The sequence below is a fragment of the Sarcophilus harrisii genome, chromosome 2 (assembly GCF_902635505.1).
Source record: "Sarcophilus harrisii chromosome 2, mSarHar1.11, whole genome shotgun sequence".
Lineage (NCBI taxonomy): Eukaryota > Metazoa > Chordata > Mammalia > Dasyuromorphia > Dasyuridae > Sarcophilus > Sarcophilus harrisii.
The window spans coordinates 586,450,433-586,476,869 of record NC_045427.1 but is presented as its reverse complement, the minus strand read 5'-3'; the positions used below and the strand labels follow the sequence as shown (position 1 = coordinate 586,476,869).

The 26,437-nt window shown below is 33.6% G+C and overlaps 1 protein-coding gene across 9 annotated transcripts in view; it reads left to right on the top strand.

The window, feature by feature from the left end:
• The window catches only part of IDE (insulin degrading enzyme), a 104,333-nt gene that overhangs the window by 12,576 nt on the left and 65,320 nt on the right, over positions 1-26,437 (top strand). For 4 of the 9 annotated variants that reach the window (XM_031956052.1, XM_031956057.1, XM_031956059.1 and 1 more), the window contains 3 exons: positions 9,212-9,396; positions 11,413-11,620; positions 15,250-15,419. In XM_031956052.1, coding sequence (XP_031811912.1) covers positions 9,212-9,396; positions 11,413-11,620; positions 15,250-15,419 — 563 coding nt within the window. Of the gene's footprint in view, positions 1-2,012; positions 2,137-6,389; positions 6,444-6,478; positions 6,498-9,211; positions 9,397-11,412; positions 11,621-15,249; positions 15,420-26,437 lie in introns of those variants that run through there. The other 5 variants (XM_031956054.1, XM_031956053.1, XM_031956055.1 and 2 more) reach the window with 3 other exon arrangements.

Below are 26,437 nucleotides of genomic sequence, written 5' to 3'. Positions count from 1 at the left end.
AATACTAGATGATGACCAGTCCTGATGGATCAGGCCATCCTCACAACGAGATCAACCAAATCATTTCTAATGGAGCAGTAATGAACTGAACTAGCTATACCCAGAAAAGAACTCTGGGAGATGACTAAAACCATTACATTGAATTCCCAGTCCCTATATTTATGCACACCTGCATCTTTGATTTCCTTCACAAGCTAATTGTACAATAATTCAGAGTCTGATTCTTTTTGCACAGCAAAATAATGTTTTGGTCATGTATACTTATTGTGTATCTAAGTTATATTTTAATATATTTAACATCTACTGGTCATCCTGCCATTTAGGGGAGGGGTGGGGGTAAGAGGTGAAAAATTGGAACAAGAGGTTTGGCAATTGTTAATGCTGTAAAGTTACCCATGTATATATCCTGTAAATTAAAGGCTATTAAATTAAAAAAAAATAAAAATAAAAATAAAAAAATAAAAAAATAAAAAAATAATAAAAAAAAATAAAAAAAAAAAAAAGAAAACTAAAAAGTTAATTTACTTATAAAACATAAAAAAAAAAAAAAAAAAAAAAAGAAGTTAAGATATAAGAAGACTAAGTTAAGAAAAGAGGTCAGGTTATAATGGGCTTTAAAAACCAGACAGAGGGTTTGAGAGTTGATCTTGGGGTAATGGAGAGCTGCTGTCCATTTACTGAAATAGAAATTTATAGAACATCCAAGCAGGTGGGTTAATACCAGAGTACCATTCTAACTAATTTGCTTAGAGAACCAGTTTTTATTTTATATAAACACAATGCATATCTTTATACATTTTAAAAATGTCATTCTTTTTATTTATTTATTTATTTTCAAATTTTTTATTTAATAGCCTTTTATTTACAAGTTATATGCATGGGTAACTTTACAGCGTTAACAATTGCCAAACCTGTTGTTCCAATTTTTCACCTCTTACCCCCCACCCCCTCCCCTAGATGGCAGGATGACCAGTAGATGTTAAATACATTAAAATATATATACATGACCAAAACATTATTTTGCTGTATAAAAAGAATCAGACTCTGAAATATTGTACAATTAGCTTGTGAAGGAAATCAAAAATGCAGGTGGGCATAAATATAGGGGTTGGGAATTCAATGTAATGGTTTTTAGTCATCTCCCAGAATTCTTTCTCTGGCGTAGCTGGTTCAGTTCATTACTGCTCCATTAGAAATGATTTGTTGATTCGTTGCTGAGGATGGCCAGGTCCATCAGAACTGGTCATCATATAGTATTGTTGTTGAAGTATATAATGATCTCCTGGTCCTACTCATTTCACTCAGCATCAGTTCGTGTAAGTCTCTCCAGGCCTTTCTGAAATCATCCTGTTGGTCAAAAAATGTCATTCTTTAGATATTTACACTAATCATAGAAAATGAACCAGAAATTTCCATATATATCCATTTTCCATGTATGGAAACCACAGATTTCCATAAATCCACATGTATCCATATATGTGAACTAGCAAGCTCAAATAATTTAGACTAAGTTATAAACATATTAGTAACAGGGATTCTCTAATTTAAACTTCCAGAAGCGTTGTCTCTTATAGTCAGCACAAGAGGTCGATTATTATTCAGATTTTCCATTTTAGTGAGCAAGTGCTATGTTTTGTGTGTGGAGGGGGTGCTGTTTGAACAATTTTAATCGGATATTCAAGTGGTGTAAATTTTAAAAGATTTATTACAAGACATCTCATTCATAGCTCAAATATTCAAGTGGTATAAATTTTAAAGAAATATTTATTACTAGGCATCTCATTCAAAACTTTATCTGTTTACTTTCATACAATACATAATATCATTCCACTTGAGATGACAAAAAAAAAAATTGATAAAATTCTATCTACCTGGGCTGTTTTTGAATTGAAAAAACCTGGCATTTTTTTTTTAAAGGAGGTTTTTGTTTCCTATGGTTTTTTAATGAGGATGACTTTTGTTTTTAATATCACTTGCATTTATGAATATATTTGTTTCTTTTCCATACCCAGCATGCCTTCCTTTTTTGGGAAAGATATAAAAAGGAATAATCAGCAAAATCGACCAAGAGATTGACTGTCTAACAACATATGTGCAACTTTCCCTACCCATAGTCCCCAACCTCTCCAGTAAAAGGTATGAGGTACTTTTTTTCCCCCAATTCTTTCTGGTATCAAGTAATATTATGAAGCTTAAGCCAGCAGTACTTTATGCTAAATACTGGACTTAATTCCTTTGATGCAGAGATACGTTAGCATCATGTCAGGTCCATCATTTTGAATATGTAATCTCTGTACAGTGTTGTAGGTATAAAGGTATAGGTGACTGTTGGATCTGTACTGGCATTAAAAAAATTTTTTGAATAAAGTACTTAATATTAACTTGTTGAAGAAAGGCAGCATGGTTTACAGAAGGTTATCCTTGGAGTCAAGAAGCCCTGTGGAGTCAATCTCTTAGTGCCTCAGACAGCTTTGTAAGACTGAATTTATATATAACTTGCCATTTGCATCCAATAGATGTCAAATTAATCTTTCTTAATTGTACATCTGACCATGTCATCCCATTCACCTCCCCATTTATTCAGCTGGCAGTTGTTCCAGTCCACTAAAGCCCTTTCTAACCTGGTCCCTTCTTACTTCCTAGGCTTTTCTAAACTTTACTTCCACCAACTCTGTGATCCAGTGACATCGGCGTCTTTCCTGATCCTTATAGACAGTACTCCAACTCCCAAATGCATTTTAACTGGCTACCCCCTGAGTCTGGAACTCTATCCCTCTTCATCTCTGCCTCCCAGCTTCCTTCATTCCTTGCAAGGCAAGACCCAGCTCTAATCCCATCTTCTGAAAGAAGTGTTTTCTAGTCCTCCTTAGTCTTAGTACCTTTCCCCTTGAGATGATCTCCAGTCTCCATTTTGTCTTTAAGTTGTTTATATGGAATTGTTTGCATGTTATGTTTTGTATTAGACTTAGCTCCTTGAGAATTGGGGTAGTTTTTCTTTTGTTTGTTTTGTTTTTGTTTGTTTTTGTTTTTTTTTTTATTATATCTCCAAAACTTAGTATAGTTCCTGATACATGGGTATTTAATAAAAGCTTGTTTCCACAGTAGGTTTTCTATACAGAGAAATTATGGCATCTGGATACTATCCCTACTCCACTTATTAAAAACTTTTATCTACTTGTATTTTTTCCTCTTTGATAAAAATTTAAGATATGAAAGTGCATAATATCTTAAACTGTTTAAACCTGCTTTCTTTCTTACAGGAAACATAGTTCTAGTTAATTTAAACTTTCTAGTTTCGATTCTTGATAAATGAAACTTTATTAAATTTTGTGCATGATTTGTTAATGTATTCTGTTGGGTTTTGTCTGAATTTTAAAAATATTTTATAATTTTCCATTAACTTGATGAAAACATAATTTTAGGAAGCATTAGTTTCTGGGCAGCTGGGAATCACAACTAGCTCTTTTGCAAGGGTTATTAACTCTTGGGGTCAGTGAACTTGTTTTTAAAAACTATTTTGAATAGCAATTGTAAAATATAATGGACTTCCTTTATTATACTGTATATTTTACTTTTTGCATTTAAAATTTTCTGTGAAAAGGAAGGAGTCTATGACAAAAAAGTTTAATCATTAAGATAAAGGGAAGGAAAGAAGAGTTCTCTGGGTCAAAAAGAATCTGAGATCAATATAGGCAATATAATGTGCATTGGAGTCCTTGGAGTAATCTAGGTGGGGCAGTCTTAGGGATAAGTAGAGGGCAGGGATCTGGAAAGCCTAAGCAAGTGTTTACAGGGATTGGGTAGTAAGAATAAGGATACAGAGAAGTTAGGTCATGAATCTAGGTCTCCAGAGAACTAGGATCAGAACTGGATGGATGACCTACAGCAGGAATTGTCTTGATGCTTAGCCAACAATTTCTTTTTTGCGGGCTCCTTCTATGCCAAAACTAAGATCAAAATTTGAGTAGAACTAAGCCTACAGACAGGGATAAAAGAGCATGCACCTGACTGGAGTAGATAAAGTATTTTGGTGATCCAGTGAGATAATATCTGACTGCAAGTTTTGACTATAAATTTAGACTGTTGATTAAAACCTCAGAATCCTTAATTGTTCATCTTTAGAAATGAATGTAGTAAGTTAAGTTTAAGGCAACCTTTATCCCAAAGGTCTGGGGGCATCTAAAGAAAAGGACTTCTGTCTCTAGAATTAATTTTACATTTTAGCCATCCAAAGTTTAGAGTAAGGTGGTTTTTGTTGTTGTTGTTGTTCAAAGATACAAAGATCCTGCTCTTCACATCCTGGGAGGGACATGTTGATGACAGTGTTGACTTAATGGTAGGGAGGGAGTAATGTCTTCATTGATTTGGCATTTTTCTCTTACCTGACTCTATTTCCCAATGTTGTAAGATTGGTGGTATCATTTTATTTTTAATAAGTTATGATCCAGAGCACTATTAAATCCAGTGATGAATAACTGTGGAAACCTACATTTTACATATAAATTTCAATTGAAAAAAATCATATTTTACTATTAACTTGGCTGACTCATAGCTCTGCTTCATGTGTTCGCTATTTTTTTAGGGTGGCCAAGAATGTTTATCATCAATAAGCATTTATTGAAGACATACCTGTGTATGCCTATCTGATGATTATGTTAAGTGGCCCATCATTGCTTGTCAGGCCCTGTTTTTCTTGATTCTTGCTCAGAAGGTGTCAGTACTATCTGGCATTATCATTTGTGATTCCATTTCTAGGATGGCCTTTGGAGGTTGTAGGATTTCACAATTTTATGTTATGAACATATCTCTTTGGAAGAGAAAGAATAATTATGCCTTAGTGGGTCTCAAAAATTATTGGTCCACAAACCACTTTAACTTGATGAAAGACCCCATGGTGTCACTTACCTCCTGGGAAAGTATCCTTTGAATTCATTCAGCAATCATGTGCTTAACCCTTGTCATTTTTGGAAAAAGGGAAGAAAAGAAAAAAAATCATAGTTTTTGGTGGGGGACATAGAAAATCGCCAAATTTGATCTTCAGTGAGGTCCTTTGATTCCTTGTTTGTCCTTCCTTTTACTTGTAAACATACTCCCTTTCCTCAGAACAATGGACTTCATCTACAACAGTGGTCCTATAAAATTGTTTTGTGCTTCCCTGCTTTTTAGTAAATTTGAAGAGAAGGGAGATAGTAACATGCTGAAAAGATCCTGGGTCCTTAGTCCTGAACTCAGGATATTTGTTAGACTCCTGGCTCTGCTACTTAGTATGACAGTGGGCCTGTGGGGGGGGGCAGTCATTTGATGATTCTGACTCTCAGTGCTGTCATCATTAAAATGAGGGAATTTGCAAGAGTTACTTGTAAATCTTGAAAAGCTCTATGTGCATTCTAGTTATTATTCTTCTATTCCATTAGGTAGGAAACTTTGTTATAAATCTAATAAATTTTGGAATACGTTCTTGACTTCCTTGAGTAAACTGTGGACCATTGTTAGTCCCTAAGACTTTGCTTAAAGAAAATCTAGCTTTATTAGGAGGAAGAATTTAGTTTGTAAAATTATGATATTTGATCATTTGCCTGAATATTCATTGGCGATTTTTATATTCTTTTCAGTCCTAATATTGGTAGATTCTATACAGTTGAAGGTAGAATTACAACTAATTTTTACAAATATACAGAAAGTTGCAAAAATTAGGTGAATTAGGGGACATTTGTAGGGCATGGTGGCATATGCTTATACTCCAATTGGGGAGACCAGATCTCAGAAGTTCTAAGCTGCATTGGGCTAAGTTATGAGATAACCTGCATTGAGTCTGTTGTCAGTGGGTGAGTCTCCAAGAATAGGGAGCTATTAGGTTGCCTGAAGGGGGCAAACTGGCGTGTATGGGAAATGGAATAGGTCAGACCTTCCATGCTGATCATTACTGGGATCAACTTGTGAGTGGCCCCCCTGCACTTCCAGCCTTGGTAAAATAGGGAGACTCAGAAGTTTATTTAAATTTAAATTTGTTGCAAATTTAAAAATGTTGCAGAAATTTAACTGCTAGAAGGCAAGGCAGTAGAACACTAAAAGGTGGATTTTAAAGTTTACATTGTAATATGGTCTATTAAAAATAATTCTATTAGTCCTTATAAATAAATTTGCATGTGACATTGACTTTGAATACATTTTAAAGATATATATATATATATATATATATATTTTCTTTAATAACTTTGACTTCCTTAAGCACTTATGCTTGTTTTGTTAGATAGAGTTTTCGGAGTGCCTTTGTTCTTTTAAAGTTATTAGTGAAGGCTTTTTGTTTATTGCTTACAAGTGGCTCCAGCTGAGTCAGGTGACCTCAGGAGATCATAAATACTTGAGGCAGGCGAGCTGTTGGTGAGTTACTTCATCAGAGGAGACTTGAGAATCCTTATTCCTTTCCTTCTTTATCCCTGAAGGTATGAATTAAATTGCTTTGGGAAGTGTAGACAGATATTTATAACAGGCAAAAGGTAGGTCGTGGGTCTTGCTTGGTAAATTCTTTATTGTTTCTTTTGATTGTGGTGTGGTAGTTTTGGAGGGTGCTGTCATTTTGAAGTTGAAGCTCTTATTGCTCCTAGCCATAGGCTTTGATTCTCAAATGTTATGGGACTAATTTCTGCCCAGACTTGTGGAATCCATATGATTGTCTAAAAGTGTATTTCAGCATTAATGGGTTATTTCTCAAATGAATTATGTTGTTGATTTTGAAGGACTTTGAGGACTTTTATGAACAGGTCTCAATCAGAAGGGTTCTTTAAATCTAGGGTTTAATCACTTAAAATAATATGGGTTAAGAAATTGGGAATCAGAGATAATCTATACTTTAAGATTTTGGGAAGGGGGAGTAGATTTTTTTCCCCTTTTTGTAATTAAGATGAGCTTTCCTGCATCGTAGGAGGCACTTTGTGAATTTAAATGGATATTCATATTAAAATATGAGGTGAATAGAAGTTTTAGAATTTGTAATTTTGTAAATGGTGACTTTATATCTAGAATCTTTATTGATTGTTAAAGCAAAAGGTGTGCATCTGGTATGCTATATGTAGTGTAGCTAAATTGCTTTATGGATGATTGCTTTTTGCAGTTAGCTCTCATTCTTCCAAGTAACCCTTGTACATTAAAGGTACATCCCTTCCTCTGGTTTTCATTTGTTGACTGCTGTTCATTTATCTATGATGCTCTTGAGATTCTTGGTCCCATTCTGCTTGGGAAGTCTTATGAAGTTATATGTTCCTATTGGTTCTTTTGGGAAATTACTATCACTTTATTAAATCCCTTCTATCATGAAATGATACACAATTAATTGTCTTAGCCATTGCTTTTGTCACTTTTTACTTTTAATTAGATTTCGGTGGCTTATTGCAGTGACACATGCATGTAATAAAATAGTATTGAGTTTTGTGTTTTTCTAGAGAATTATATTTAATCATATCTGCTGATCATCAGTAATAGTGTTTCAGGTTGCTATGTTGTATGTGTGGTTTGAAAATAATATAGGGCAACTAGGTGATGTAGTGGATAGAAGAGTACCAGCTCTGAAGTGAAGAGGTCCTGTCTTCAAATTTGGCTTCAGACTCTTAACTCGGCCTAGCTGTGTGACCCTGGGCAAGTCATTTAACTCCAATTGCCTCAGACCTCTCCCCCCCCCCCCAAAAAAAAAAAAAAGAAAGAAAAGCAGTAATATACAAATGGTGACCTTAATATGGATGGACATTTATAATTTCTTTTTATTTTTTTTATTTTTTTATTTTTTAAATTCTATTTTATTTATTTATTTTAATAGCCTTTTATTTACAGGATATATGCATGGGTAACTTTACAGCATTAACAATTGCCAAACCTCTTGTTCCAATTTTTCACCTCTTACTCCCCACCCCCTCCCCCAGATGGCAGGATGACCAGTAGATGTTAAATATATTAAAATATAAATTAGATACACAATAAGTATACATGACCAAAACGTTATTTTGCTGTACAAAAAGAATCAGACTCTGAAATATTGTACAATTAGCTTGTGAAGGAAATCAAAAATGCAGGTGGGCATAAATATAGGGATTGGGAATTCAGACATTTACAATTTCAAAAGAGCATAACTTGTAATCCAGTGACCCACTTGAACTTCTCCTAATTCATAAAGTATTAATCTGGTTTTACAAGCTCATCTGGCTACTTCCCTGGAAATAAAGGTGTTTGTGAAATATCTCCACCATATTGCTGCCTTTGATCCAGATTGATGTCCAGTTCTCTTGGTAATTTGCAAACTCAATGAAGCCCCAGCTTAGTGCTTTTTACCTTATTTTTTATACTTTGATCTTAAACAAACAAGAACATTTTCTTAAACTAAGAACAAAATAAGAGGATTGAATATGACACTGAAATATTTTAATGTAATATTTGTTTTGTTAAATTATAAATCAAAATTAACTCCCGAATTTCCCTCTATCTTCTTTTGTATAGTTTTTTTTTTTTAAATATTTAATTGAGAACTTCTTTCTTCCTTCTTTCCTTCCTTTCCTCCTTCCTTCCTTCCCTTCTTCCTTCCTCCCTATCTCCCTCCTTGTCTGTGTCTTGTCTCTGTTTCTCTCTCATCCCTTCCTTTCCTTTATCATTACACTCAGATGGTTCTCCAATTCTGTTGAAGTAAGCAGCAACATCACTTTGGGTTGAGATAAGATAACTCTCAAAAATATTTCCTAGTCTGTTAACTCTTCAGTTAGTTGATATATCCCTCAGAACTACATGTTACCCTTGGTGGGAAATTTTCTGGTAATTTCTTTTTAATTAATGCTATTGAATGGAAGGTCTCTGTCCCCTTTGCTTTTTGCTTTGTGCTGTTACTTAATTGTAAATCTCCTGAGGTTTTCAAATCTCACAGCACTATAACTGCTGTAATCTTCAGCTATCATAAATAAAAATTGGGCTCCATAAACATTTCTTTATGTGGATTAATGTAATTTGAGTTATATTGATTTTTGAATGTAGGCTGTATTCCAGATGGTTTTAAGTCATTTATTCAAGTCTTTAATTTTTGGGAGGCAAGAAATGCCTGTATTCTGTGAGGCAGGTTTTAGGCAAACTTTCTGGAATTAACCTGTAATTCTCTGATATGTTGTATAACATTTTACTGATAATTCTGAGTGAATTATTAAAATAAATGTAAATATTTAAATTTCTCATGTTTTAGCTTTCAGAGAGGGACTTGCGGCAAAATGGATAACCCTGCTGTTAAAAGAATAGTCAATCATATTATCAAATCTCCAGAGGATAAACGAGAATACCGTGGATTAGAGTTGATAAATGGCATCAAGGCACTCCTCATCAGTGATCCTACCACAGATAAGTCATCAGCAGCTCTTGATGTACACATAGGTATTTTTGTTTGTTTTTTTTAACTGGGTCCTGGAACTTATTATGACTTCTATATTTCTTTCTTTTTTTAAATTGATTACTATTTTTTTCCCATAGTTCTTTTCTTCCAGTTAAATATAAAGGCAGTTTTCAATATTCAGTGTTTCTTTATCATTAAAAAAAAAAAATTTCTGTAGTATTTTGTTTTTTTCAGTTACATGTAAAGGATAGTTTTCAAAATTTATATGGTAAGATTTTGAGTTTGAAATTTTTTTTCTCCTCTCCCTTAGCTTCCCCCTCCCCAAGACACAGGAAGCAATCTGATATAGGTTATACATAGGATTTTCCATTTCTATTTTTTATTTTTAAAAATAAAATTTTTAATTTTTATTTTCAAAATACATTCAGAAAGTTTTCAACATTCACTCTTGCAAAACCTTTGTTTTAAATATTCCTCCTCTCTTTTCCTCAACCACCTTCCCTAGACAGCAAGTAACCCAGTATATATTAAACATGTGCAGTTCTTATATACATATTTCTGCATTTATCATGCTGCACAAGAACAATCAGATCAAAAAGGAAAAAAAATGAGAGAAACAAAAGCAAGCAAGTAAACAAAAAAGGTGAAAAATGCTGTTGTGATCCACATTCAGCAAAGTTCTCTTTCTGGTTGCAGATGTCTCTTTCCATCAGAATCCATTTCTATTGAAATGCGAAAAAAGACTCAATTTTAAGGCATATAGATGTTTCTATATTAATAGTTAATAGTATGTAGTAGGTGTCTTTCTATAAAGTTGTATGTGAATTGAATTTTTGTAAATCAAATAATTAAAAGTTGACATAAAAGCCCTAGTTTAAGAAAATCCTATAATTACTACTTAGTTTTCATAGAATTTATTTAACCTGCTATAATGAAGCACTGAATTTGAAATTAAAAACTGGGTTTAATCCCATGTCTGTTATTACCTATGAGGTCTTGAGCATGTATTCTATATTCTAGGATTGGATTATTGGAATTTTCTTAGAATTTTTATTAGTGATTTTAAGTTATTTTTAATTATTTTAGATATTTGACTTGAAGATTTGAGGGATTTATAATACCTGGGACAGTTAACAATATGATTTGGCAGCCAAAAAAAAAAAAGCTGAAGGAAAGGAAATAGACATTTTAAAAGTACTTACTATGTGGCAGTCATTGTGCTAAAACATTACAAATATTAATCACTTGTGCTCCTCCCAGCCACCTTGGGAGCAAAGTGCTATTATTATCCCCATCTTGTTATGCAAGAAACTGAAGCTAGCAGGAAAGCTACCTTCCCAGTGGCTTGCCAGGTATCTGGGGGTGGGTTTGAACTCAGGTCTTCCTGACTCCAAGCCTAGCACTCTCTCACCATAGCACCCTACTGTCTCTGATATCAATGAAAAAAAGCAATGGGTCCAGAACACAGAAGGGGATAGTGTTCTGCTCCCTTCTTATAAATATAGAAGGGGGGATAGTTCTGCTCCCTTCTTATAACAACACATTTTAAGCATTGTTTTCAGTTAAGAGTTCTTCCTTAGTCCAGTACTGTATCAGGCACATAGTGGATTCTTCTTGATTGTTTATTGATGTAGGAAAGTCAGGCAGAATTGAGCATGTTTAGAAGCATGGTGAGAGATCTGATGAAATTTATGCCCAATAAAGATCTTTTGAAAGAACTGAAGATACCAAGTATGGAGAAGAGAAGACTTGGGATAGAAGTGGAAAGGACTTCATTTATTTGATAGGTTGTAATGTGGAAGAGGGTGAAAAATAGGCATTGAAGAGAGAGAGAACTGAGTTTGACTTAAGGGAGAACTTCCCAATAAATATTTATTTATTGCCCCATTGTGGGATGGATTGTGTGAGGGAGTTGGGTAGGTTTCATCTTATGATTTGTAGCAAATGGACTCTGGGGGAACTTTCCATTTTAGGGTTCAATAATTGTCATTACATTTGTTTAATCTTGTAAACTTGTTTGTGTTTCAGTACTCAAGTTTATATGATTTCTTCTCTAGGATCATTATCAGATCCCCCAAATATTGCTGGTTTAAGCCATTTTTGTGAACATATGCTCTTCTTGGGAACGAAGAAATATCCAAAAGAAAATGAATATAGCCAATTCCTCAGTGAGCATGCAGGGAGTTCAAATGCTTTCACAAGTGGAGAACATACCAACTACTACTTTGATGTATCACATAAACACCTGGAAGGGGCCCTGGACAGGTAAACATGAATTTGTTATGCATTGATCTACTTGATATCTGTTACATTAGCAATGACTATTATTTTTGCTATCTTCATATTTATACATTTTGGCTCAAATGATGATTAGTATTGTGTTAGTTTTTTTTTTTTTTAATGCTTGTTCATTTTTAAGCTAATAATAACATTGATTTATTAAATTTTTTAATAATAGCTTTTTATTTTCAAAATATATTCAAAGATAGTTTTCAACACTCAAGCTTCAAAAAAACCTGTGTTCCAAATTTTTCTCTCTGCCCCTCCCCTAGAGAGCAAGTAATCCAATGTATGTTAAACATGTACAATTCTACTATATATATTTCCATATTTATCTTGCTGCACAAATAAAATCAGGTCAAAAAGGAAAAAAAATGAGAAAAGAAAAAAAAGCAAGCAAATAACAAAAAAGGCAAAAATACTATGTTGTGATCCATATTCAATCCCCATAATCCTCACTCTGGATGCAATTGACTCTCTCCATCACAAGTCTGTTGGAATTGGCCTGAATCACCTCATTGTTAAAAAGAGTTACAACAATCAGAATTGATCATCACATAATCTTTTTTTTTTATTAGAGGAAGAATAATGGTGTGACCACTGACATAGTCTTTAGGCCTACAAAATGCTTCCTTGATTTATAAAATCTTTACCAGCATCAGATCATATTTCTATAAATAAATATTTTGTTATTATAACATAGGTGAATAACTTTGGTTTATTGTAATATAGACAGTTTAAATTGAAACAAGACTTAAGTAAGTTATTAGACAGTTGCTTGGTAGCAGTTCAAAATGCAGTTGTGAGAAGAGTTAATGTACTTAATTTTATGATCTTATTTTAGACTGCCTCCTCAGACATGCAGCATAAGTTGTTCATATCTTGAGAAAGACAGTATATATACTCCACCTGATTTTAATACTGAGAGTTTATTGGATCCTTTGCTCAATTCTTTTTTTTTTTTCTTTTTTTTTTTTTAGGAAAATGTTTTGAATTTCCATAGAATAAAGTATCATACAAATGAATATAACTCTTATCTTGTCCAAACTTTAAGTAGAAATCCTTTTGCATAATAAAGTCATACTTTAAAAGGAAGGACTGTAGTTTGAATGTGCATGTATATTTGAATGCATGCATACACACAGAGTAAAGTAGGTGATCAGGATAAGAAGGGCAGAGTTGCAACTCTGAGACCAGATTTTGAACTCAAGTCTCCCTGAATCCCAGTACAGTATGGACTGAAGGTCCATATAGACATACCTGCATATAGTTGGACATGAATCTCCACTATGTTGCAGGTGTGCTCAGGGGCATTTCACATCCAGTTCCTTCATTGACAGATACATTGGATACATGAGTGTTTTCAGTTTAAAGTGTAAAGAGCATGGGACTTCAGTGCTAAGGTCTTCATCCTGTCTGTGATACTCATTATATTTCTGCTGGGGCAAATGACTTTTTCTTGGTCTCTCTATCTTAACTCAGCAACTATAAAATTGAATTGGATTTAAGTAATCTGTAAATTCCCTCTTCCCTCTTCAAATTGTATAAATATGTAATATTTTTTAAAGTTTACATGATTGCATAGAATAGTCAGAGATGCATTTGAGTTTTTTTTTCATATACTGAGAGTTATGAATAGTTTCAAGAGTCTTCTAGGTTCTCTAGTTGATTGTCAGCCTTACTCACTGGACCATTTCTGTCTTCTAGTCTCGACCCATCTGTGCTGCAGCAGACTGACACAAAGGATAGAATGTTGGGCTTGGGTTCAGGAAGACCCGAGTTCAAATCTAACCTCATACCTTACTAACAAATCACTCAATCTCTCTGTATTTGTTTCCTTAACTGTTAAGTAGCACCTACTTCACAGGGTTGAAAATCAGAGGAGATAGTATTTGTAAAACCCCTAAGACAATGCCCGGCACATAGTATGTGCTCCATTAATGCTTGTTCCCTTCCCTCTTTAACTTAGTTTGGGATTAGCTAATATTAGAATCAAATATTCTGGTTTTTAAAAAATATATATCAATTTTAAGTTTTGTTATAAAATAGGTGAATAACTTTGGGTTATTGCGATAGAGAAAGTTTAAATTGAAACAAGACTTAGGTAAATTATTAATTAGACAGTTATTTCTACGTGGTTGTAGTTCAAAATACAATCATGACGAGTTAATGTATTTATTATTTTTCTATGTCATATGTTATTGAATCTGGTTTTTTTTATTCAGTTAAAAAATTTACTTCCAAGTGCTATAATCACCATTTTATTGTTGTTTATCTTTTTTTTTCTTCATTCATTTCTTCTCATATAAAGGTGTTTTTTATTTGAATTTCTGGAGTCTTTTTAATAGAAATTTTACAAAGTAGGTTACTATTAATTTATGCTTTTGGTAGTAAATGCAGATAAACTTTTGGATTTATTTGTCTAACTCTGATCTCTTTCCTGGCCTTTAGTCTCATAATTCCAACTGCTTATTGGACATCTTGACTTAGCTGTTTTGTAGACATCATAAGCACAGCGTTATCCCAAACTGAATTCTTGTCAACCTCTCAGTCTCCCAGCTGGCAGCTCAGGAGTCCTCCTCACCCCCCACAAGTCTTGCTGTCTCTACATCTTCTGAATGTCTCTTCCCCGTCTTTCTTTAGATATTGCCATTGTCCTGGGGCAAGTCCTTGTCTCACCTCATGCCGATCTTTGTGATTAGTCCTGCTTCAAGTTTCTCCTGACTCTGGTCCATCTTACATTCAGCACTCAGACTAGTCTGACCATGGCATTCCCCTCTCTCAGTGAACTCCTATAGCTCTTATTGCCCCAGGACCAAATATAAAAAGGTCTTAAAGCTCTTTCTGCCCAAGCTTCTCTTGCTTTTTCAGTTTTACTGTACCTTATTTCCATGGACTTGAAGTCCACCTTCCTCTCTGTTTCTGTTCTCATTGGCTCCCCTTCATCCCAGGCCTTCTCTCTCTTCTTTTCCTCTTAGTTTCACCAGCTTCCTATAAGCCTCTGCTAAAGGTTCATGTTCTGAAGGAAACCTTTCCTTTAATGCTTGCGCCTTCCCTTTGATGTGATCTCCAGTTTATCCCATATAAATCTTCTTTATACACAACTGTTAATGTCTTCCTCAAAAACTGTACATTCCTTGAGGGCAAGGACTTTTTCTTCTTTGGATCCCTGACAACTAAGCTCATAGTAGGAGCTTAATAAATGCTTATAGACTAACTGAGAATATGTGCAAAATTTAGTGAAAATACAGAAGTGTAGACCATAGGACCTTCACCTTTTGATTGTTTTTTTTTTTTTTTTTTTTTTTTTTTTAGTAAGTAGTTCCAAAGAGAATGCACCCACATAGGAATCTTTTAACAGACTCAATAAATAATAAATTATTACCATAAACCTGTCTGACTAAGTACAGCTTAGACTTTTTTAAATCAAGAAATATCTGAGATATGATTTTTGATATGAAATATATCAAGATACTATTTTTCTTACATCAGAGTACTTTTTATCTTCTCAGTTGTTTTTGTATTCTCTGTCCAGTAAGACCATCAAAGATAGCATTGTTTTAAAGGAGCTCATTTTCAGATAACTTAAACCATATCATTTTTCATTGTTTTAGATTTGCCCAGTTTTTCTTGTGTCCTTTGTTTGATGAGAGCTGCAAAGAGAGAGAGGTGAATGCAGTTGATTCGGAACATGAGAAGAACGTAATGAATGATGCCTGGAGACTGTTTCAGCTGGAGAAAGCTACAGGAAACCCCAACCATCCCTTTAGTAAATTTGGAACAGGTTTGTCAGTTGGGTTAGAAAATGTTACAGCAACTCTGAACCCTCACCCATCCCCCCCAGGACATTCCCTCTTCGATTTTTTTGTTTGTTTGTTTTTTGCTGAGGCAATTGGGGTTAAGTGACTTGCCCAGGGTCACACAGTTAGGAAGTGTTAAGTGTCTGAGGCTCAGATTTGAACTCAGGTTTTCCTGACTTCAGGCCTGGTGTTCTATCCACTGCCTACCTCAATGCCCCTTCGCTTTTTTTTTAACTTAGTCTTCATCATAGTGACAGTGATAGTTCAGCAGTGTGACACTCTGGACACCAATTTGTGGCACATTTTCATATGGCAGAACTAGGCTTTATTCTTCACCGGTTGTATATTCAAGTAGGACTCAGCAATCTACTCTATTTCAATGGTTGTTATTTCAGATTTCATCATGTGACATAAACATCTTGGTTGCTAAAGTGTTCACTGTGCAACAGAACTTTTAATAGAGTATATTGATGTAGTCATTAAAAAAAATTACCACCCACTAATGTACTTTAACCTTAGATGTTGGGGTACTTCTAAAACAGTAATGGAGGACCGTTTTATTTACTTATTTTCCCAGAGAGAGAGAAAGAGAGTGTGTGTGTAGAAGGAATAAGCATTTATACAGTGCCTAGTCTTTGGGCCAACGCCTGGGATAAGGACTCTACAGAAATGACTACATTCTTCTTATGAGACCATTCCTTAATCAGACTTTAATTCTGATAAAAACACTTAGTTAAAATAAGCAGCTTCTTTTTTTGGGAGAGGGGGTAGTCAATGATTTTGAATGTTTGCCTACCATTTTTTTTAGAATTAATTCCTAGTCCTCTGATGTAATTTCACTTTGTGTTTCTGTGTTTTCATGTGTCAGCCATGGCAATTGTATATAGAATTAGAGACAAGTTTAATAGGCAATAAAAATAGTTTGCTGTCAGTAAAATAGATAGTTGATACTCAAGGCCAAGAAACATAGGACAGAAAGAATAAATATCTTTAAAAAATTTTTTAAAAATATCTGTGCCTTTAAATATTTAAAGAATAAATAATATAACTATAAAAAAACATTTATTGAAAAATAAATAGAATAATAAATATTAAAGAATAAGTATCTTGTATATAGTTTTTTTTTAATGAATGCAATGTCTGAAACTTTGTTATACCCATATCTCTTGTTCTTACATCAGAGGTATTCTGATATTCCGATTAGTTTGGTAGCTAATAGAATCTTCTCAAGGAGAGCAGGAGACAGTTCATTAGTATAATAAATTGAGCCCTGCTTCTGGAGTCAGGAAGAACTGAATTCAAATTCTGTCTTATACTCCTAGCTATATGACCTTGAGCAAGTCAGTTACCTCATCTTTAAAAAGAGCTCTTGAGAGCCCACATTACACTAAAACCATAGCAGTTTGGAAAGTTGTGGTCTGCTTGTGGGTCCTAACTTCATGTGTGAGCTTAGAAACTTAGGGCCATTCAATGAAAGCTATGTTCTCTGGGCAACTTTTAGTAATACCTATATCATTTTAATTTCAATTTGACCAGAATTTTTAAGGGTCCTAACTTCATGTGTGAGCTTAGAAACTTAGGGCCATTCAATGAAAGCTATGTTCTCTGGGCAACTTTTAGTAATACCTATATCATTTTAATTTCAATTTGACCAGAATTTTTAAGAAGCAGGAAGGTAATTATTAAATAGTCAAAAATTTAATACCATTTTTTGAAGAAAGAAAGGTAACAATTTCTCTACATTATTAATTTATTTATTCTGCTTAGCTCAATTCATAAACATTAGCCATGATTATTTCAAATATGATTTTAATAATTCATTAAATTTAGAGTCTGTTTAGTCAGTCTTAGTTCATTTGTAGAAACCAATTTTATATTAAAAAATGGATATCTTGAAAATAAAGAAGCATATGTATATGTAGTGTTCAAACGATAAGGCTAGGTACTGGACCCAGGATTTTATTAGCTCTAATATATTAAAACTTTAAGAGGTGTAAGTGACATCCCCAGGGTCACACACCCAATGTATGTCAGAGGAAGGTCCTGAACCAGCCTTGTTAGCTCCATGACCTTTTCTCCTTACTCAGGCACATTGCATACTCATGGAAGGGCATCAAAGAAGTTCTTTGGATTTCTATAAAATATATTCAGGAAAAATGTGAGCAGATACCTTTTTTTATGTGTTTTTTTCCTGAAAAGTTTAAGCTACTACTGTACCAGTACACTTCATGTTTTATCATTTGTGACTTTCACAACTTTGACACAGAATATTATCTATACCATGAATCTGAGTTGTTTTTTTTTTTATTTAAATTTTATTTTTAATAATAGCTTAATTTTTAAAATAACATGCAAAGATAGTTTTCAACTTTTACCCTCGCCAAAAAAAAAAATGTTTCAACTTTTTTTTCCTTCTCTCTCATCCCTTCCCCTAAAGAGCAATCATGTTAAACATGTGCAATTTTTCTATACATACTTCCACATTTATCATGCTGCACAAGAAAACTCAGATCAAAAAAGAAAAAATGTGAAAGAAAAAAAGCAAGTAAACAACAACAAAAAAGTTACAAATATACTATGTTGTGATTCACACTCAGTCTCGACAGCTCTCTCTCTGGGTGCAGATGGCTCTCTTCATCACAAGTGTATTGGATTTAACCTGAATCACCTCATTGTTTAATAGAGCCACATCCATCAGAATTGATGATCACATAATTTTATTGCCACTGTGTATAATATTCAATGAGGTGCTGTTTTACTGTATTTTCCCCCCATTTTTGTGTATGAATAGATTGAGACTGGGAGAGATTAAGTGGCTTGTTTGTGGTCCCCTGGTTAGTAAATTTAAAAGCTAAGATTCAAATCCTGAACTCTTGATTAAGTTTGATGCTTTTTCCATTTAGCCACACTGCTAATACTAGAAAGAAGTTTTTCATGGAATACAAAATACTGAATAATCCTCAAATTTCCATTTGTAATTGCAGAGTTATGTTTTTATACTTTTAGAATTTACATATCTAGTTATCTAGGAAGTCTTAACTTCAAATAAAATAATGAAGTTATTTTGTAAAGTCTTGGCTTGAAGGAACTAAAGAGTTGTCAAGGTTCCCTATCCTTTCTTCCTGTTTAGAAGAACTAATATGAAATGTAAAGAATCATCCAAACTAAATTAAACTTCGGGTGTTGGCTCCCACTTTTCTCCCTCATGCTCACAAAATAAGGTAGCAAGTATTTTGGGTTGAAAAGTGTCCAACTGGATTACAGACCGAAAAAGAAATTAAAAAGCAAAGTAGATGTTCAAATAACTAATAGTAAAAGATAAGAATTGTAACAATTGTAAGGTTTACTCTAATATGCAAGTTAACAAAGTTGTTGAGGAGAGTTGTCATTGGAGGGGCTGTGGGAAACCATGTACAGTAATGCTTTAGATGATGCTCATGTTTTGAATTTCTGTTTAGAATTAATTATTCAAGGAAAGTTGTCAAATTGCTCCTTTGACTCCAGATTTCCCTCATACTGAGCATATACTTTGAAAAATCAGCCCCAGTATGTGTCAAAATATTCAGAACAGCACTTCATGTGGTTGCAAAGAAATGTAGAAAAAGTGGATACCTATCAGTTTCGGAGTGGTGGAAAAAACCAGTGGGGCTTTCAGAGAGCAGAGGATGAAATACCCTTAACTCTCTTAGCAGAAAGTCAGGACTTTACTCTAGTACAGGATATTGTATACATTGACAGATAAAGTCACTGCATCAGATGTTTTTGCCTTCTCTTTGTCACCGGGGAGGATACATCAAGGGGAAAGGATTTGTAATGACTGATAAAAAGATAAAAGGCAATCTTAAAGTTTTAATGAAAAGGCACCAGTACAGAAATGCTTTATAATTGACTTGAAATATCTTGTGTCAGTAAGAACTGAAAAAACAATTTGTGTAAAAATTAAGTTGGAAAGTTATTTCATTTAGAGAGTTGTCTTTCTCTAAAAAGACAAATTACATATTTGAAACTAAGTTATCCTTGCAGTCATGGAAAATATAAGTACTAATTTAATAATTTAAGTGTTTTTTGTCTGCTTTTAGTGCCTATTCTTCCACATGTTCTGGTGTTCTCAGACCTGATATTTTCACAGTCACATTGTGACATCTGTTCCCAGCAGATTTCTGTCTTGAGGCTTGTAATTTTTGTAAATAGTTGGCCTATAGTTATTTTTATAAACTTGCATGAAATTAAGCATGGTAAATTCTAACTTCACTTTTCACCTGCTGAATGAGGCTTCTAGCAAATAAGACTGAATTCTCTAAACCCTGATCAGAAGACTGAGTTGTAAATGGGAATGATATACAGTCATTACCGTGGTAAATAGAGGCCTTTGTATCCTAGTTACATTAGCTCCTAGGTGTTGTGGATGGAATGAAAACGGAGCGATTGTGTCTTCTCTCTTTAGTGTCAGAATGCTTATTTTTCTCTTCTTTTAAAAAATTCAAATCACACTTGTATAGGTGATCAGTTTGGTTTTTTGAAGGGTAGAATTTGTTAGGCAGTCAGGGTTAAGTTCCTTGTCCCTGGGTCACATAGCTAGGAAGTTAAGTGGTCTGAGGCCACCTTTGAACTCCGGTCTTCCTGACTTCAGGGCTAGACTCTATTAACTGGGCCATCTAGCTCTCCCCAGGCAATTTGTTTTTATCTTTTGCTTCTCTTTTATGTTGTTATGCAGTTGTATTTTGTCTCTCTGTGTAGCATCAATAAACATTAAATATATATTATTTGAACACTACTAGGCAAAATGAGGAAATTTGGTAAGATACTGTTCCTGCCTTATGGAACCTGTTGTCTGGTAAGGGAGTAAGAAGGGTAGAGAATAATATGGTATGAACAGCACCTTTTTTTCCTCCCTCCTATGACAAATCTTTTAAAATTCTTTTTATTTTTGATTAATTAAACTTGTTTCTTCAAGCAAAAAAAATCTGTTTTCTTCTCTTCCTCTCCATTTGAGAATAAAAAAAAGAAAACAACTGTTATAAACATGTATTATTATTATTTTTTAAAATTTATTTAATAGGCTTTTATTTACAGGTTATATGCACGGTTAACTTTACAGCATTAACAATTGCCAAACCTCTTGTTCCAATTTTTCACCTCTTACCCCCCCACCCTCTCCCCCAGATGGCAGGATGACCAGTAGATGTTAAATATATTAAAATATAGATACACAATAAGTATACCCAAACCGTTATTTTGCTGTACAAAAAGAATCAGACTCTGAAATATTGTACAATTAGCTTGTGAAGGAAATCAAAAATGCAGGTGGGCATAAATATAGGGATTGGGAATTCAATGTAATGGTTTTTAATCATCTCCCAGAGTTCTTTCTCTGGGCGTAGCTGGTTCAGTTCATTACTGCTCCATTGGAAATGATTTGGTTGATCTCGTTGCTGAGGATGGCCTGATCCATCAGAACTGGTCATCATCTAGTATTGTTGTTGAAGTATATAATGATCTCCTGGTCCTGCTCATTTCACTCAGCATCAGTTCGTGTAAGTCTCTCCAGGCCTTTCTGAAATCATCCTGTTGGTCATTTCTTACAGAACAGTAATATTCCATAATATTCATATACCACAATTTATTCAGCCGTTCTCCAACTGATGGGCATCCATTCAGTTTCCAGTTTCTAGCCACTACAAAAAGAGCTGCCACAAACATTTGTGCACATACAGGACCCTTTCCCTTCTTTATGATCTCTTTGGGATATAAGCCCAGTAGTAACACTGCTGGATGAAAGGGTATGCACAGATAAACATGTATTATTAAGCAAAACAAATTTCTCCAGTACTGTGTCCAAAAGAAAATTAAATACATACACATGTGAATGCTTATACAAAAATACACACACTTATACCTTCATGTCTCATTCTGTTCTCTCCTCCTTTCACCTCTATTAGGAGGTAAGTAACATGTTTCATCATTAGTCTTCTGGAGTTGTGATTTGTCATTATGCACATCTGAGTTCTCCTAAAGTTGTTGGTCTTTACAATATTCTTCTTGTATAAATTGTTTTATACATTTATAAATTGTTTTCCCTGGTATAATCTCTTCACTCTGCATTAGTTCATAGAAGTCTTCTATTTTATCATTTCTTATAGTACAAGAGTATTCTGTAATATTTGTATTCTATAACTTATTTAGTTAGCCATTCTCAGTTTATGAGTATTGCTCCAATTTTCATTCTAAGCCACCTCAAAAAAAAGTTTCAAATATTTTTGTACATTTTTTGTTTTCCTTAAAGTTTTTTTGCTTAGAAATAATGCCTTTCTTAATCTTCCCTTTAATTCTTCCCCTCCCTTAATCTATTTCCCTATTGAATGAGATGTTTTTATATCCAACTATGTGTGTGTATGTGTATGAAAAGGTTCAAGTGTCAACTACTTTTTTTTGGTTTCCATTTTCTTGCTCTACTCTCATTTCATTTATTTAAAAATATTTTTTTTAAACTTTAAATTCTGTTTAAAACTTTTGCTTCATCTTTTCCAGTAATTCTAGATGAATTTGTCCAAGCTATGTAATATTCTGAGACTTTTGCCTATTGTTGCTTTGAAGTCATTCTCTTCTCGGTTTGTGTCTTGAGCATCATTTCACTTTAATAGCTTTTTATACTGTAATTCTTTTTTTGTTTGTCCATTCTCCCAGATTACTTCCTGACTTCAGACTTGACTTTTGGACCAAGTTCTGCACATTTTTAGAGGGAAAGTCTGTTACTGGTTTTTTTTTTCTTTTTTTTTTTTTGGGGGGGGGGGTGGTATTGAGTATTGTACTATTCCAGGCTTTTAGAGATCATTCAGGCTAGGCACCTATAAGCTTTTGTTCCTCCCAGAGTGATCTTAACTGTGGCAAAGTCTGATCATTGAATCCTTTCTCTGAGCCCTGCAAGTTCCACAGCTGGGTTTGGATCTGAACAAAAGTGGACTTCTATTGCACTCAGTTCCATATTAGCCTGCTGGAAAGGCCTACTGTGTCAGACTGACAGAACTTCAGGTTCTTCTTTGGCTTGGTGTTCCTGCCCTGGCTATTCCCCTGCAGGCTTCAGACTGAGCTGGAAGCAGGTACTGAGGCCCTGACCCACTTCCACTGCCTGCTTCTGAACTAGCTCCTTGCTCACTGCACAAGACAGGCTTACAGTTCTTACTGGATGCCACCTGGCATGTTCCTTTTGGGCACTAGTCTTTTCCTCTTCCTTGGATCCATGATTTGGAATTAGGTAGTGAGCAAGAGAGCTAACTGGAATGTTATTCTACACCCCATTTGAGGTTATGGTACCCTGATGTAGGATCTTTTCTTATCCTAGTACCCAACCTCTCCCTGTGCTGGAGGGCTTCTGGCCAAGTCCTCTGTCAAATGGTTGCAATTCCGTCTGTTTCCATGTCCAACATGGCTGGATAAATGATGTGATTTTTTGTTTGTTTGTTTGGTTTGGATTTCTCCAAATCCTGATTTGGTCTGGTATATTTTTTAGATCTATTTGGATAGGAGTATTTTTTTTTTTTTTGAAGGTGTAGAGAAATCAAAGTACTCTACCACTTTGCCTGTTCTTCTATAGGAGTCCTCTAAATAAGCAACAGATTTTTTAAGGTAGGTTTGGAGGTTGGAATAAAAGTACAAGTTATTTTGAATGTCTGGTGTTTTCTTGATAAAGGTGTGTGAGGGGAAAAAAGTGTTAGTTGTCTTTGACATGGATGAAATGGAAGAAGAGTAGATGGATATAGAGATGTAGTGTAAAAATAAAAAAATACAGGTGGAATCTTTGTTAGTCTTATGTTTATGTGTATCTACTCAGTCTATCTTATGTGGTAATTGCATGATATTCCTAGCATTCAATAATCTTCATTAGATTATCTCTGAGTTACATGGTTGTTGGATATTTGAGTAAGATGTTGTGTAGGTGGGCTTGCATTTTCCATTTGGAAATACTTTAGAAACTTAGTATGTGCAAGGTTCCATGGTGAACATATAAACAAAGGGTTAAATTACATGATTTCTAGCTGTCACATTCAGATTCTGAATATAAGACATAGCCCTTTAAAAAAATTAATAATTTAATTGGGAAAATATATAAAATAATAAATTGGGAAAATAAGATAGGCCTAGAGAATATTAAACTAGAAATATTAGACAATAAATGGCAAGTGATAGATAGTTCTATGGACCAGAAATGCTATAGAATTTCACAGAGTGAAATAACTTCTGGGTGCTGGTCCCAGAGCAGCTGGTTAACTTCTGAGAAGTGAGCACTTGAACTAGGCTTTAAAGAATGGAATTTTTTTAGGCATAAAGTAGGGGAAGGCATTTCATTTGGGGAGGTTAGCATGAGAAAAAAAAACTTTAGTAAAAGCAAATGTACATGTAATTGGAAAAATAAATACTATTGAAAAAATAAAAGAGAATCATATAAGAAAAAAAGAAAAATGAGATTAAAAATTTGCATGATAGCATTGTTTTCTTTAAAAAATGTTTTGAATTAATTTAATTTCATTTTCATCTCTGAATATATTATTCCTTCTCTTATTTTTGTGTCCTCGGTGCTTCGGACAGTGCCTGTTACACAACAGTTGTTTAATAATTGTTTATTGACTAATTGATTCCCTCCTATCAGTCAAACCAGTCCTCATAACAAAAATAGGAAGAATTTTTTTTTAAATTTTTTTTGGAAAATCAACCAGTACCTGACAGTGTTTTCCACATAATTCTTTTATAGTTCTTTGGTGAATAGTGAATGTTCTTGAATGTATTGTGTTAATATGATATTGAATGATGAGACCTTTAGGAGCAGTGTCAAGATAAACACATTTAAGGAGGCATTACTGAAACCAGGGGACAGAATAAAATTTTGACAGCATGATACATTTGGACCTAACTGGAACATTTTTTACCAACTTTTGTTGATTTTTTAAAAATTCAAATTTATTTTCCATTCTAAATTTTCTTCCTTCTTGCTACTCTTTAGGAAAATAAAACCCATTACAAATATGTATAGTTGTGAAATTCCCATGTTAGTCATGTCTAAAGGAGAAGAAAACATAGTTCAGTGTGCACTCTTTAGTTCTTCTTTATCTGGAGGTAGAAAGCATGTTTTATTACGAGTCCTTAGTTGTGATTAATTGTTGTGTGGGTCAGAGTTTATTAAGTATTTTAAAGTTGATTATCTTTATATTATTGCTGATATTGTATAAATTGTTTCCCGTTTTGTTAATTTTGTTTTTTATCAACTAATTCATACAAATTTTTCTAAGTTTTTTTCTGAAGTCATTCCACTTGCTGTTTCTTACAGCACAATAGTATTCCATCACAATCATATACCATAATTTGTTGAGGATCTCTAATCAATGGAATCCTCTCAGTTTCCAATTCTTTGCCATCACAAATAGTTGCTATAAATATTTTTTTATATATAGATCCTTTTCCTTTTCCTTTGATTTCTTAGGAGTATAAACTCTGTATTGCCAGGTCAGAAGGCATGCACCATTTAATAATTTTTTTGGATGTAGTTCCAAATTATTTTAAAGAATGGTTAGACAGGTTCATAATTCTACCAGTCATACATTAGTGTACTTGTTTTCTCATAGTCTTTCCAGCATTTGCCCTTTTCTTTTTTTGCAAATCTGATGGATATAAGATGGTATCTCAGGATTGTTTTGATTTAAATTTTTCTAATTACTAGGAATTTAAAGCATTTTTCCCCACAAATTTTATTATGTTTCTCTTTATTATTATTATCTTTAGTGGAAATTATGTAATTTTTATTGCATTATGATTAATAAAACATGCATTTAATTTCTACTTTTCTGCATTTTTTTGTTCTAATACATAATTTTTGTGAGTCACAAAATTGAGAAAGGAGCTTTTTTTTAATTAAGGTTTTATACTGTTCCATTGTGACGTGTTTTGGTTTTTTAATACGAATGTAGTGTTGTACATTTCTCTGATCTTTGAGTGTGGCATGGGAAATGAACTAAATTTCTAGTGATTCCTCTAACTGCTATTTTAATTCACCCTCCTATTGGTCTGCTTATTAATTTAAACCTAGAATTAAGATGTTTATATTTTTCAAAATCATTCAGAATTTAACAAACATATTTTTTCAAAGCAGGATAAAAAAAGATTGTACATGAAGCTTTAAAAAATTTTTTTTTGTTTTTAAAAATATCCCATTTGCTTATTTAAAAAATGGTTAAATTGATTTACATTTTAAAATTAATATAGAATTTTATTTATTCTTTTGATGATATTACTTGTATGATATGATTTAGTATTATATTTTTTATTCTTTATTAAGAAACCAATTTTTTTTTTTTTTTTGACATTAACTGTCAAGTAAGCCTTTGACAATTTTTTTCCCCAAATATAGCCAGTAGGTTTTAATGGTGCTTAAATCAAGTAAGGCTCTGGGCCATTGAAGTTTGCTTATTTTTATTATTTAGATCCATTTTAATAAACATTCAAAAAAGGGACTTTAATACAGCTCTTCTTGACAACAGAGATCAGCTTTCCCAACCACAACAAAACCTTTCTTTTTCGTGATTATGATCATCATTTTCATTATTAATGTAATTATAATTTTTATTATTCATCCCTAGTTCAGCCTTGTCTCTTCCCAAAGGAGAAAAATGAAATAAATCATCTCTAATTTGTCTTTCCCTGTTATTATATCATAAGAATGTCCCCCTTCCTGCCACATGATGCCTTGGTATCATGTTATAATTATCTCTATTAAATCCTAACCTTTTCTGATCACTGTGTGAGCACTCGCCCCCATGTGAGTTCTCCATAGTATAATCTTTTGACAAGTATACATTTGGCATTCAAACAATGTGGCCAGCCAGTGGAGTTGTTCTCTTTGAAGTTATGTTTGAATGCTTAGTAGTTTAGTTCAAGAAAAAGGACTTAATATCTGGTATCTCATGCAGGTGAGCTTCAGAACCTTCCTGAGACAATTCAAATGGAAATGCTTATT